This window comes from Lentinus tigrinus, assembly GCF_003813185.1.
Source record: "Lentinus tigrinus ALCF2SS1-7 unplaced genomic scaffold L226scaffold_3, whole genome shotgun sequence".
NCBI classification, from domain to species: Eukaryota; Fungi; Basidiomycota; class Agaricomycetes; order Polyporales; family Polyporaceae; genus Lentinus; species Lentinus tigrinus.
Genome location: NW_027137912.1, coordinates 930,008 through 943,785, shown reverse-complemented (window position 1 = coordinate 943,785; position 13,778 = coordinate 930,008). Strand labels below are relative to the sequence as shown.

The 13,778-nt window shown below is 57.6% G+C and overlaps 4 protein-coding genes across 4 annotated transcripts; 1 reads left to right on the top strand and 3 right to left on the bottom strand.

Moving 5' to 3' along the window:
* The first annotated feature begins 178 nt into the window (after positions 1–178).
* On the top strand, positions 179–5,119 carry L226DRAFT_530246 (PNTB-domain-containing protein). Its single transcript, XM_067679803.1, is given in 21 exon segments — positions 179–487; positions 552–653; positions 750–1,167; positions 1,231–1,320; positions 1,340–1,341; positions 1,427–1,491; positions 1,545–1,760; positions 1,815–1,859; positions 1,920–2,037; positions 2,086–2,538; positions 2,597–2,749; positions 2,804–2,944; positions 3,010–3,597; positions 3,651–3,704; positions 3,758–3,837; positions 3,891–4,043; positions 4,097–4,212; positions 4,278–4,330; positions 4,405–4,593; positions 4,682–4,756; positions 4,882–5,119. 21 exon segments carry the CDS (start codon positions 400–402, stop codon positions 4,917–4,919), a joined length of 3,237 nt encoding a protein of 1,078 aa, XP_067540623.1. The 5' UTR covers positions 179–399; the 3' UTR covers positions 4,920–5,119.
* A 1,938-nt stretch (positions 5,120–7,057) lies between these two features.
* On the bottom strand, positions 7,058–8,473 carry L226DRAFT_478585 (nucleotide-sugar transporter; the record flags this gene model as incomplete). Its single annotated transcript, XM_067676804.1, has 3 exons — positions 8,125–8,473; positions 7,829–8,039; positions 7,058–7,792 (listed from the first exon to the last, which is right to left on the bottom strand). Coding segments are annotated over exons 1-3 (1,116 nt in total), but the record flags the coding sequence as incomplete, so codon positions are not given.
* Positions 8,474–9,042: 569 nt separating this feature from the next.
* L226DRAFT_530245 (uncharacterized protein) lies at positions 9,043–11,926 on the bottom strand. Its single transcript, XM_067679802.1, has 8 exons — positions 11,421–11,926; positions 10,806–10,865; positions 10,636–10,717; positions 10,356–10,516; positions 10,132–10,246; positions 9,692–9,910; positions 9,424–9,568; positions 9,043–9,363 (listed from the first exon to the last, which is right to left on the bottom strand). Exons 1-7 carry the CDS (start codon positions 11,784–11,786, stop codon positions 9,456–9,458), a joined length of 1,116 nt encoding a protein of 371 aa, XP_067540621.1. The 5' UTR covers positions 11,787–11,926; the 3' UTR covers positions 9,043–9,363; positions 9,424–9,455.
* Positions 11,927–12,107: 181 nt separating this feature from the next.
* L226DRAFT_530243 (OTU-domain-containing protein) lies at positions 12,108–13,759 on the bottom strand. The gene is made up of 6 exons (XM_067679801.1): positions 13,472–13,759; positions 13,126–13,415; positions 12,966–13,053; positions 12,858–12,912; positions 12,414–12,789; positions 12,108–12,360 (listed from the first exon to the last, which is right to left on the bottom strand). The coding sequence occupies exons 1-6, from the start codon at positions 13,599–13,601 to the stop codon at positions 12,277–12,279; spliced, it is 1,023 nt and encodes a 340-aa protein (XP_067540620.1). The 5' UTR covers positions 13,602–13,759; the 3' UTR covers positions 12,108–12,276.
* Positions 13,760–13,778: the final 19 nt, after the last annotated feature.

The window sequence follows — 13,778 nt, the reverse complement described above, 5'->3', positions numbered from 1 at the left end:
TCCAGGCGAGACATGCCTCGTCAATGCGTGCAGCATGAGCTCGCCGAGGCGGCGTCGGTGTGGTCGACAATGCGGGGTAACGCGGGGTAAGGCACACGGATCAGGTCTGCGCTGGGAAAAGATCAAGCCGTCCGGTTAGCAGGCAGCTGTGCTCCCGCGCGAAGTGACGTCCGAGTCAGGCTGGGCGGGTCGTCGGTTGGCGAGGTCCGCCTGACCTCTCTCTCTGCGTGGACGACTGTGGGACTGCGAAATTCTGGACATCCTGGCGTACCTTCGGCGGTCAAGTGACAGGGCTTCCCAACCAATCGATCGGCTGCAGCGCGCAACTGCATACGGACACTGCGCTGGCAACGGCGAGCATCGTTTATACCCTCCTCGGCGACTTGGCCACCGACAGCCATGGCCATCGACATCCTGCTAGTCGGCGCGTGGGGAGGCATCCGTTGTCGCGGCCCACTGGTAGGCGCCGCAACCGCGAAGCTGAAGAGTACGTGGTCTGCATATATGTCCTCCATTCCTGCTCAAGGAAGTATTCCGTCGGACACAAACAGTCTCGTGCTCCCGTCGCTCTTTCCACACTACCCTCTCGCACCGGAACGCTCAGCCTGCGACCAATACAAAGTCTGCCAGCGCTGCGAAGGAGGAAGCACCAGGTGAGCGCGGTCGTTTCACACAGGACTCCGACTCTGTCCGGATCGTACGAGGCCTATGGCTTTCGGACCCTTCTGAACCTAACCAATTTCGCGCAGGTATCCCATATTCTGAGCTCACCGTCGGTGCCCCACTTGAAATCTACCCCAATGAGCGTCGAGTCGCCCTTACACCCGCCAATGCCGCCCTGTTGCTCAAGAAGGGCTTCGGCCGCGTCCTCGTCGAGAAGTCAGCTGGTCTCGAAGCGCAGTTCCCCGATGAGCAGTACAGAGCTGCTGGGGCAATCCTTGTCGATAAGACGGAGCTACTCCAGAGTTCGGACATCTTGCTGAAAGTTCGCCCGCCAATACTCGGGCACGAAGCGGAGAAGTTGAAGGAGGGAAGCACGCTCATTTCATTTTTGTATCCTGCGCAGAACAAGGCTACCGTGGAGGCCTTGGCTGGACGCAAAGCCACTGCATTTGCTATGGAAATGATACCCCGTATATCTCGCGCGCAGGTCTTCGATGCCCTGAGGTTCGTGTTCGCTCATGTTGCTTCCCTGCCGGAGTTGCTGAGGACCCTCTCTCTGTCCTGCAGTTCCATGGCCAACATAGCTGGTTACAAGGCGGTACTTGAAGCTGCGAACCACTTCGGACGTTATTTCACAGGTCAGGTCACGGCTGCTGGGTGCGTTCTTTCTGTCTCTCATACCTCCGCCAGCACTGAACTCTCCGCAGCAAGGTGATGATACTGAATGAGGCCCTTTGACATTCCCCTGACCGTACCTGTCATCAGATTCCACCATGCAAGGTGCTCGTCATCGGCGCAGGCGTCGCTGGTTTGAGTGCTATTGCTACTGTGAGTCAAAACGATCGCGGCAGAAGCGTTCATTTCCTGACGCGTGTCGGAAGGCTCGCAGAATGGGTGCTATCGTCCGTGGCTTCGACACGCGTGCAGCTGCACGCGAGCAGGTACAATCTCTCGGCGCGGAGTTCCTCGAGGTAGAAATCGAGGAGTCCGGTGAAGGTCAAGGCGGTTATGCGAAGGAAATGTCCAAGGAATTCATCGAGGCAGAAATGGCACTCTTCATGGAACAATGCAAAGATGTGGACATCGTCATCACCACGGTAAGCGCAGGCATAATCACTTTCGCTTTGAGCGTCGCTCACTCAGTGGATCAGGCCCTCATTCCCGGCAGGCCTGCTCCGAAGCTCATTACTGAAGAGGTTGGTTTGTCTCTCTATCACACTCATTCGGAAACTGACTGACTGAATACACGTCTCTAGATGGTTGCTGCTATGAAGCAAGGCTCTGTTATCGTCGACTTGGCTGCCGAGACTGGAGGAAACTGCGCCGTGACCGTTCCGGGAGAGTTGCACGTCCACAAGGGAGTCACTGTCATCGGTACGTGTATGGTGCCTCTGCAAGATACGCTTATTAATACTCTTTCAGGCTACACCGACCTGCCCTCTCGTCTGCCGACACAATCTTCCACACTCTACTCGAACAACGTTACGAAGTTCTTGCTCTCAATCGGTGGCAACGGTCAATACGCAATCAATCTCGAGGACGAGGTTGTGCGCGGTGCCATTGTGATGCAGAACGGCAACCTCCTTCCTCCAGTACCTCGTCCTGCACCTCCGCCGGTTGCGCCGCCAAGCGCTGCAAAGGTCGCGGAGGCTGCAGAGGCTAAAGCATTGACACCATGGCAGAAGGCTACTCGGGAGGTCGCGCTCGTCACCGGTGGTATGGGCTCTGTGATTGCCCTTGGCAAATTGACCGGTCCTGCCTTCATGAGCAACTTCTTCACGTTCGGTCTTGCTGGGCTCATTGGCTACCGTGTTGTTTGGGGTGTCGCCCCCGCCCTGCATTCCCCGCTCATGTCGGTCACGAACGCCATTTCGGGTGAGTCCTCGTCTCCAGCGACGGACGCCTTCATTATATGCTAAATGACGATTGGCAGGCATGGTCGGCGTTGGTGGTCTATTTGTCATGGGAGGTGGCTACCTGCCTGCTACGATTCCTCAAGCACTAGGTGCTGCGTCCGTCCTTCTGGCAAGTGTGAACGTTGCAGGTGGCTTTGTCATCACGAAGCGGATGTTGGATATGTTCAAGCGTACGTCTCATGGCTTTTAGCTCAACCGTCCGGTGCTCACAATCTGTCTTGCAGGTGATACCGACCCCCCTGAGTATGCTTGGCTGTACGGAGTCCCGGCAGCATTATACACCGGAGGCTTCCTGTTTGCGGCCAGCACCGGAATGTCCGGCCTGGTACAAGCAGGGTACTTGGCCAGTAGTGTTCTCTGCATCAGTACGTCTTGCGAATGTTGTTCTCAAGTCCCAGGAAGGTCGTACGCTAACAAGCATCGTATCCAGGCTCTATATCCAGTCTCGCAGCACAGTCTACTGCCCGGCAAGGAAACATCCTTGGCATGCTTGGTGTCGGCTCTGGCATCCTTGCATCGCTCGCGGCGGTCGGTTTCCCTCCGGAGGTCCTTGCACAGTTCGCTGGCGTTGCAGCTCTCGGCGGGACAGTTGGAACTGTCATCGGTCGACGCATCACTGCGATCGAGCTCCCGCAGATGGTCGCTGCCCTTCATTCCGTCGTCGGTCTCGCGGCGGTCATGACCAGTATTGCAAGCGTCCTTGCGGACCTGACACACGCGACGACGCTGCACTTGGTCACGGCGTACCTCGGCGTCCTCATCGGTGGTATCACATTCACAGGATCTGTCGTTGCGTTCCTCAAGCTTGCTGGTCGGATGTCGTCACGGCCGCTGCATATCCCTGCGAAGCACTTCGTGAACTCGTCACTGTTGGCCACGAATGTCGCCACTATGGGCGCGTTCATCACGCTGGCACCCTCTGCTCCCATGATTGCGGCCGGCTTCCTGGGTGCAAATACGATCCTGAGTTTCATCAAAGGTTTTACCACTACGGCTGCAATTGGTGGAGCCGACATGCGTGAGTATATGCGCCTTCGTTGCGGTACAGTGATTAACCGAGACATTGCATAGCTGTCGTAATCACCGTGTTGAATGCGTACTCTGGCTTCGCATTAGTTGCGGAAGGTGAGAGGCACATTGAATACAACATGATCAAGACCAACCCGTTCCTATCTTAGGCTTCATGCTTGACAATCCGCTCCTCACAACGGTTGGGTCGCTGATCGGAGTGAGCGGATCTATCCTGTCATACATCATGGTGAGTGCTCCGCGCTCTTCATGGCTGAGCATGTCTCTCATGACAGACCGTAGTGTGTTGCTATGAACCGGACTTTGACAAACGTCCTATTTGGCGGAATCAGCGCGCCCGCAGGGCAGGCTGAACATAAAATCGAGGGCACTATCACGAAAACAAACGTTGACGATACAGTCGAGAGCTTGCTGAACTCAGAGAATGTCATCCTGGTACGCAGGGTTTCGAGAGTGGCTCGTTGTGTTGACGTTAACACAGTGCGCAGGTCGTTGGCTATGGCATGGCTGTTGCGAAGGCACAATATGCCATTTCAGACGTCGTCAGGATGCTCAGGTCCAAGGGCATCAACGTGCGCTTTGCTATCCACCCGGTCGCCGGAAGGTATGAGACCTACACTGCTCCTAGGCAGAGGCAGAGACGCTGACCGTTACCGTGAAACACCTCAGGATGCCGGGGCAGTGCAACGTACTCCTGGCTGAGGCGTCGGTACCGTATGATAGTAAGCACAGCTTCCTTACACCGTCCAGCATTGCATCCGAGCGCTGACTGTCAATGTTACTTTGCGGCGATCAGTCGTGCTTGAGATGGACGAAATCAACGACGATTTCGCGGACACGGACGTGACGCTCGTCATCGGTGCAAACGATACGGTCAACCCGATTGCCCTCGAGCCAGGTTCGCCCATCGCAGGCATGCCTGTGCTGCACGCGTGGAAGAGCAAGCAAGTGATCGTTATGAAGCGCGGCATGTCCAGTGGTTACGGTGAGTGGGATGCCATACTCGGTGTTCCCTACGAGGGCCGGACACACCCAGGCTGATGAACTTACGTCCTGCCTCGCTCTGTTCGCAGCCGACGTACCGAACCCGATGTTCTACATGCCCGGAACGAAAATGCTCTTTGGCGACGCCAGAGAGACGTGCGAAGGTGAGAGATCCTGTCCTCTGCTCGCCTCCCCCCTGCATTCCTCGGTTGCTCCGTTGCGCCGACGGTGATTGTCCGGCGGGGGCCAATTTCCATTTCGTTCTCTGACGCTTATTTCCTCCATGCAGCGATCAAGAAGGGACTCGAGGCGAGGCTCACGTCCTGAACGCGTGTATGAGAGTCTCCGCGTGGAAGATCTCCCACTGCACCCGGTGGGAGACAGGCGGGATCTAAGAGACATTGACAGGGAAGAGATTCAGACGGCGCCGGACATCATATCGCTCTCTAGTGCGCATCTGTACATGTCGTATATGTATGTATCATATCACTCCAGCATCTAGTGGTTCAACTTGTTTTCCTCTGTCCGCATGGCCCCCGCCCCTTGCTCCGAATCATGTTCTCAGTCGGGGACGGTCAGGCGGCGCAGCGCCTGCACGGTGTGAGCGCCGCGAACATCGAAGCGCAGCCAAGTACGACATGCATGTATGGACGTACGCATCATCAGCATCCGAGGGGCCCGTCGTGTGCTGATGCAGATGGGAAGCCATCCCCCCTTCGCAGACCGATATCCGCGCATCTCCTTCTTCCTTTCTGACTGCCCGTTCTGATCCTCCCGGGCACAGGCCACGGTGCACAAAACGGGCTCGAATTGAGGTCGGACGCGCCCCGGACGCGCTACGCGAACGCCGCGCGCCGCGCCACGAGGTGTGCTAGCAGGGTCCACGTTCGCACACACGACATCGCCCGGAGCCGCGAAGGCGTGCACAAACGGAAATACAGGAGGGGAATCTATCAGTTGGGATGAGATGGGAGTTCGTGGAGGGACGAGAGCAGGTCTCGGGGCCTTGGTTCCAAACTTCCGTGTGTGGGCGCGAACACGGGCGGTTCCTGAGCTTCCCGCGTACGCGAGGATGCCGTTATGGGTACTGCGGACGATTGTATGGCGTGAGTAGCTCAGCGCGGTACGTAACGCACCTAGAGAGGGAACGACGAGCAAGGCGATACTGCACAGGGGGTGGTGGTACTGAGGCGTAGGAGCTAGAGCTGGCGGGGCTCACGAGAAGACGGCTTGGCGAAGCTTGAGCAAATTCAGGACAGTCCACGCCGTGTGCGAATGAGTATGAGTATGTGCATGCTTTGTTGAATTAGATGCGGAAGACGGGTAGCCCATCCAGCTACCAGCTATATCGTCGTAATCAGTACCAACTTCTGCGCGTACGTATGTAACACAAGACATAGCGAACACGGAGGAGCGAGCCGAGAGGAGAAAGCAAAGTTCGTTCGTCCGGGAGCTCTATAGCTAGATGACGTTCAAGTAAAATTAGAGGCAGAATAGTGCGCGAACCAATGCGGAATGCGGACCCGACGGCGAAAGCAAGCGCGGGGACGGCGGGGTGCAAGGAGAGGGGATGGGGAGCGCGTGCGGGTGGTAATATGCGGAAGTATGAAAGGTGAAGGTGCGAAGTGCTAGATATAATAATATAGGGTCCAGTATACTGTTCGAAAAAAGTCTTTGACAAGTAACTGGCTTGCAGAACTTCATCTTCTCCGTTGCGTGGTGTCTCCATGTCCCCGACCTTGGTTCCAGCGGGGTCGCGGTAGGCTTGTGATCGGCATCCGACATACGCGATGTGCGAAGGTCATCTCGGGGCTCGTCTCGGGTCGTACTCGTAGCACTGCTCCTCGGACGCTGCATGCATTCAGGAGACTCGGCAGGTGTTCGTCGTCACATCATGAGTGGTGGTCTTGCTCGGGAAGCGTGCCTAATGAAAGCGACACAGCACCGCCCATGGCACTCGTCGGCCGTGATGAGGTGGCGGATGAGAGTGCGCTCGACGGGCGCGTCGAAGGATATGAAGAGGGGGTCGACGCGTACATCGTCGTTGGCGTGTGCACTTGTGACGAAGGGAAACCATATGCAGCGCCCTCTGGGATGACAAACGAGCCTGAACCCGAACGCGTGAAGTAGTGTGCCAGACGCGATGCAGCGCGAGAAGCCTTCAGGGGCACGGGAAAGAACGGCGCAGGGTCGTCTTCCTTGCGCTTGCCCAAAAGGTTCTTCTCAAGCAGCTGAGCGGGGAAGAAGGGCGACGGCAGGTCGCGCTCAACTGGCGAGCCAGGGTATGACCTTGTCTGAACCGGGACGGGATGGCACGTAACCGAAGGGAGGGAAGAGGTTGAAGGGCGACGCGAGATGGCAATGTTCCCACCGGCAAGTTCGAGCGCGGAGGACGCAAGCTTCGAACGACCCCACTTCCAACCCCACGAGCGACATTCCTTGGGGTAGAAGTTATCGCCTGCCGGAGCCTCAGGCTGATTGTACATCCAGGTTGCAACGAGGACGACGGTCGAGCCGAGCACAAACGTCAAGGTCATCTGGAAGTTGAAGAGTGCGACAGACGCGAGGAACGAGATGACGATGCTCAAGCTCGTGGCAAAACCCTTGAGAATGTTGTCCGCATACTTGATGACGAGTGCAGTGAGGAGACCACCGAGGACCTGGATGAGGACCGTAGCCCATGCCCAAACTCCAAAGTTGGCGAAGAGTTGGTTCAGCCAACCCGGTGCAGGACCCGTAGGCGTGGTGTTCGAGCAGATGATGGGGACGATTGCGGGAAGGAGGGAGAATAGGGAAAGCTGGACATTGCGTACCCACAGGTCTGCCTGGGAGTTCTTGAGGACCATCTCGAAGTACACTCCTGCAAGACCGGAGGTGAAGCAAGCCATGACGACGGCCATGAAGCCCTTGAACGCGTTCATGTCGTGCGCTTTGGAGGTCGAGTGGCCGGAAGAGGAACCGGTCTGAATCTGGACGATGCCAACACCGACGGCAAGGAAGAAAAGCGCCAACCATTTGGTGGGGCTGAGCTTCTTGCGCAAGAGGACAACGGAGAAGGCGGCGGTGGTGAGGATCTTCATCTGGTAGCTGACCTGGAAGGTGGCGGCTTCGAGATTGGAGACGGCGACGAACTGGAGATTATTTTGGATGACGTATAGAATAGCGGGGATGGAGAGTTTCCAACAGTCGGGCCGGAAGACCTCCTTACCGAGACGACGGAAGCGGTACAACAACACGCGGGGGTTCCACAATGAACTGCCCGAGGCGCCATTGGGGGTGCAGTAATCGAGACGAATGAAGGCGACAGATAATGAGATGAAGCCTTTGAGAAGCTCGGTGAGAAGTACTGCGGACGCGGCGGAATAGGTGTGTTGAGGGGCCGCCGACACGCGTGAATAGTGCATGATGAGTGTCAGGAGGGCGTTCTGGACTGCCAGAGTCACTAGGCTGGGGACGACGCGTCGGGGGGTCAGCGCTGTGTTGTGCACGACGCGAGAGGGCGGCGTCGCGGGATTGGGGGACATGCACTCACGAGACGTATTTGAGAGGCAAGCCACATATTGAGGGGACGGGGGCCTGCTGGAGCTCTGGGGATAGGTCGAGCTGCTCCTTCTGGTAGACACCAGCCTCAGGGTCTCTGGGGAAATTGTCGAGATGGACGACATGCTGGGGGAGGACAGCGTACTCCTTGAGCTGCGACATAGATACGGATGTGACGGGGGAGAGTCTATGTGTTGGAGACGGGGGTATCTGGGCGAGGACGGGGTATGGATATCGTCGAGTGGGTGGACAGAGACCACCAGCGTGCTCTGCAGCTGGAGAGGGCCAGGAGGAGAGGATGGAGAGGACGGGGAGGGACGGGCGAGGGGCGGGCGGGGGATGGAACCGCTTTTGAGAAACCGACGCGTGCGAATTCCGACCGAGAGCTCTCCTGGGCAGACGCCGCGGCTAATCCCATCACAGATCCAGCCCGATCCGGGCAAGTTCTGATTGCGCGCGCTTAGCCAGCATTTCGCCGCGGTGGAATTCATCATGTTTGCCTTCAAGTTGCAATTGCACTCGCTTCGCTGACGTACGGGGCTCCCGCTGGCCTCCGTTTCCCAACCCTCCCCACACGACGCTCACGACATAGCTTCTCGCCCACCGCGGGGATCCAAACATACAGTCCTGCTCCAGCACCCCGTTCCCGCTGCTGCGCGTCCTGGACCAGCAGCGGTCGCCGGTCCCGGCGGCCCCGCGTCGGCCGGCGGTCTCGATTGCGAACCCTAGTTCTGCCTCAAAAAACTTTGACGGTGTCTGGGGCAGTGAGGGGTTGCACGACCGCCGGGAGACTGGCAGATTGCGCAGTGCGCCTGATAGTGCCAAGCATCAAACGCGCCACCCCCATCTCAAGTTCTCAACGAGCGGCGGTTCCGCTGGTGATACTTTGTACAACTACGCTGCTTCTGCCATGCATCGGCTCGCCTGCGTTGCGGGGCGGTCGCCCTCGGGTGGAGCGTGTACGGCCTGGTGGCGCGGTCGCTGTCCCCTCGTCTCTGCGCAGCAGCAAGAGGGCGTCTTCGCACAGCACGTCATCGTTTAGCCTCGTCCGGTATGGCAGGCCCGCGACCTTATCTGTCGACGTCATATCGTCGCTGAGCGCGCGCGCACGGGCACCACGAAACACAGAACACGAGTTCTTCGCAAATATTGCTCGGAAAAACAATTGTCTTGCGTCAACGTCCATTCCTCTGCGTCCGTACTGCCAGACTCGGCCTGCACGAGGAAACACCTGGAAACAATGGCGACGTCATCACCGTCGGTATTCAACCCAACAGGCCCGGTCACTCACCTCCAAGTACTCTGCCTCTGGCGGCTCGCACCCTATAGCGGCCCTGCCAGCTCCAGCACCACAGGACAGTGGTCCGATGCCCCGTATATCTCGCTCCGTATCTCGCACATCTTCACGCGTTCCTCCAGTCGCTCGCTCACCACGACTGCAAAAGAATACACGTCAGCGATGCAGCCACTCCATCTGCGACCCCAGCTCGATCCCACGGCGGCGTCCCTCCGCGGGGATCCGTAGCTGCAGGACGAATACGACAGATAGATGTACGCACACGTATCTAGCCGCCATCCAAGGCCCTTCTCTCTGCAGTTGAACCGATACGAAAAGTACGTGTAGTGCCGGAGGTCGGGATGCAGCTTCCGCCACATGTCGACGAACTTGGGCGCATCGGCCTCTTCACCCGATGCATTCAGAATCCGCGCGAACGAGCTCGTTTCCGCTTCGGTGTACCCCGGCGTCTTGTTCCAATTCGTCTTTGGGTTCGCGAGGTCTGCCCACAGAAAATAAGGCAGCGCCCACGGGTTCTTTGGTCAGCACAACACGTATGCGTTATTCAGTCGTGTGCGTATGGAGCATGGGCGCGTTCGAGTGATGAAGTGCTGCAGAGCGCGTTACGAGATGCAAATACTCGTCACTCCATCCCCGAGCCTGCAGCAAATGGCCCACTACGCGACCCAGCAGTCTGCTATCACAGATAGAAGCAACACGTACCCAGCGCAGTCGGGGCGACATTCAGGTCCCCGGTCCATACCACCGGCTTCTTCTTGTCCAGTTCCCGAATGTACGCCTCAAAGTGCTTGTTCCACTCCTTCTTGGCGTCGAGGGTCTGCACAAACGCAAATTCGCGTGAGAACACAGGCTCACTTTCGCCGCTGCGCAGCTATGCTGTGGCCTGCGCTGCTGTACTGCATTCACTTCGATAGACGCATGCACACCTTGAGTCCCGTGCCCGCGTTCACGACATACGTCCCGATCAGGTAGCAGCTCTTGAACTCGAGCGTGACGATCCGGCCCTTGACTGCGGACGCGTCCGGATGCCCGGGGAGAGTGTAGTCGACAGAGAGGGGCTGTACCTTGGAGAGGATCGCAGTTCCTGCTGCATGCGGGTATTCCGGCATCATGCATTGCATTCCAGAGTGGGCGGTATGTTATTCCCGCAACCGCTCGTGGTCAACTGGTGCGCAGCTGTGCAAGAGGGGGCAAGAGGGGACGCACAGTAGGTCTTCTTGTCGGAGATGGCCCAGTATCGGTGCGAATATCGCTCTGTGAGTGCGGGGTCGACGGGTTCGTTGTTGACCTGCGGCACAGGAATGCGCGGTAGTAGGTTGAGGGAGTGCATACTAGTCAGCTAACCATGGCGACGCGAGACCGCAGGACACGCCGACCTTCGTCTCTGTGAGAATGAGGATATCCGCGTCCTCCGCTTCTACGTAGTACTTGAACCCCTGTACGTAGAAACACGTTAGTCCAATCCAGAATAATCACGACTATCGCGGGATTCCAGACGTGGACGCTGCGGTTGCACTTGGAGCTTGTCCAGTAGCTTATCACCCCTGAACGGCCGACGTATGCTTGAGCCTCAATCTTTGCAAATATCAACCAACGCTAGCGCGTCTGGTATGAAGGTTTGCTTCCGCCACTTCCACCATTTAGTGTACTTGCTGCGCATGGGCATCCGCTGCCGTCAACCACCTGTCTGCTGACAGACCCAGGCGGGCAGTTGTGGTCGTATGTTCAGCCACATCCGGCCGACAGAATGGACGGTTCCGATAGGGGATGCTTCTGGCTGCCTTCAGGACTTGGCAACCAGTCTCGTGGCGGACAGAAGAACCACACTGAAAGTTGCGCAGCGGTTATCCAACCTTGACTGTATGCCGCGTGTATGTATGCCCAGGGGGACTCGGCCGCGAGAGCACGCTCGTGCCGTACGCGTATCGAGTGGACCACACACCCTTACGAGGTCCCGAGCCCAGAACAGACAAACAGACAGACAGACGAACCTTCTTCTGCGCAGCCGCAAGCCCGCATATGTTCCACGTCGCAATGCGCACCGTGCCTTCAACCTTTGGCGCGAACGATATGTGCTCCGGCAGCACCTTGTTCGTCGGCTGCGCGTCGGGATCAGGGGGCGCGTCTGGGTCCTTCGCCTTCGCTTTCGCTTTCGCCGCCGCAGCTTTCCCCTTTCCTTTCGCCCCGCCCGCCTTCGCTTTGGGTTTCGCCGCGGTCTTGCGCTTCTTCGCAGCTGGCTCAGCGTCCGAGTACGAATGGTTGCTGCCTGCGTCGGACTCTGAAGCCCTCGAGTCCTCTTCTGCCTCTGAGGGTGGTTCGGCTTTCCGTTTGGACGACGCGGCGCGTTTGGGTGGCATGATGGACCAGGTATTTGGTTGGAGTTGAAGAAGCCCAGTGAAGTGCGGATGCCTGATGCGTCGAAGATGCGACAAATGTGAATTGCTCAGGCAGAAGGAGCGTATGTGCAAGGTGAGTGGGCGAAGGAGAGATGCGTTCATGAGCTCTGCTGGCAAGACGCGATCGGGTAGCGGGATCGGTGCCACAGACGCGTCAAGCGCGCGCGCATCGCGTCGCGCATTCTCCACAACATCGACCTCCATCATATGTCATGGCCACCAGCACAACCCAGCTATGGCATTCCTACGCCGGCAAGAAATGCAAAGATATGAATAGCCGATATCCATCATAATTCGCAATCAATCGCCTAGTACAGTAGTGCACATACAGTTGGAAGGCTATCGCACAAGATGGTGGTACGCAGTAGTCAGCCAGCACCGTCTTCTGCAACTTCCGTAACCTCACTGAGTGTTTGCTCAAATTGCTGATGAGTCCAGCTCACACCATGGCTTAGTACTCCCCAAACTCGACGTGGCCTGTCTCCGACGCATGTGCGCGCGCCTCCTTCTCTCCCTTCAAGCCCTTCCCGCAAATCTAGCTCATCGCTTCAGCAGAGGCATCGCAAACGGACCGACACCGGGACATACCTGGCATTTCAAGTCGAACGTCGCTGTGTTGGTATACGCCCGCTTCGCTCTCAGTGCATCCGCGAGCTTCTTCGCCGCCTGGAGCATTTCGTCCTCCTCCTCCGTGCCTTTGCTCATGATCGTCTGGTGGAAGTCATCGGGGGCATCCAGCATTGGCGCGACGCTGGTCGCGTCATAGTGAATCCCGGAGTAGATGACAATTGCACGATTACCCGAGTCTGCTTCTGGAGGCGGAGTGAAGCGGTCAATCCGCCCAGTCTCGACGTCTATTGACGCGATCTCGGTATTGTAGTGCTGAGCGAGGATAGAGAGCTCGATCGCTCCGCCCCATGCAGATGGTTTCAATATGGTCTGGATGTACTCTTCTCGGGGCCGACTGCAGGATCCGAGCCAGAATGTACACCGAGGTCAGCGTAGAACAGGAAGAGGTCAGACGAGACGCACCCTAGGATGGCCTCGTCCCACTTGATGGGGTCCTTGCGAATGGCATCCGCTACGACTGCAATCTCGAGATAAGTACCTCGAGAACATAAGATTGGGATTGTCACTCACTCTTCCGAATCGACTGTGCTTTACTTATATCCTGCTCGAATATGAGCGCGATCGAAGAGAATAGACATGAGTTGTCGTCCGGCACAATCTGTCACGCCGCCAAACTTCAGAATTCTCCCATGGTCATTCCCACCCAGATTCGCGACATACGGCCACTTACTCGGTGCATCAAGTATCCATTACTCGTCGGCACATAATCTGGCCCTCCTCCCTTCACGCCCGGTCTCGCCATGGGTACTGGTGAGTCCCTGGCTTGCGACGCTGTTAAGCCCGTCATGGCAGCTGCAGGACTCGGAGCAGGGAATGGGGATGTTCTTGAAGCTTGGAACGCTTGGTGGCCCGCGCCGGCGCGTTGTGTGACCACAAGCTGCTCTCCCTGCTTAAGGCCAAGGCTGTCGATAGGCAGCTCAGGGACAAGGGTCAAGGGATGTGGCGGGTACCCGGCCTTGACTACGCGCGACGTATGAGGGGCGATTGCATGTGCTATGACGGGGTGAAGAACGTACGTTCCTGCTGCGACGGCGCAATCTCCGTGGCCGCGAAGATCTCTTGCTGTAGGTCCTGGACGGTCGCATTTGTGAAGTCAACCTGGATGGTGGTCACACCTTTGGGATGGCGAAGACGGAGGGGCGTCATAAGGAGATGGTGGGACGAAAGCAGAGGGAGTGGTGGTGTAAAGCAGGTAGCCCGACGTCGAGATTCGATCGCGCGATATGCCAGACGCGCCTCACGTACGTCATCATCACGTGCACCCTTTTACTGGGTCATGAAGGGCGCAGCGCGAAGTTCCAACCGTCGACCGACTTACCAGAG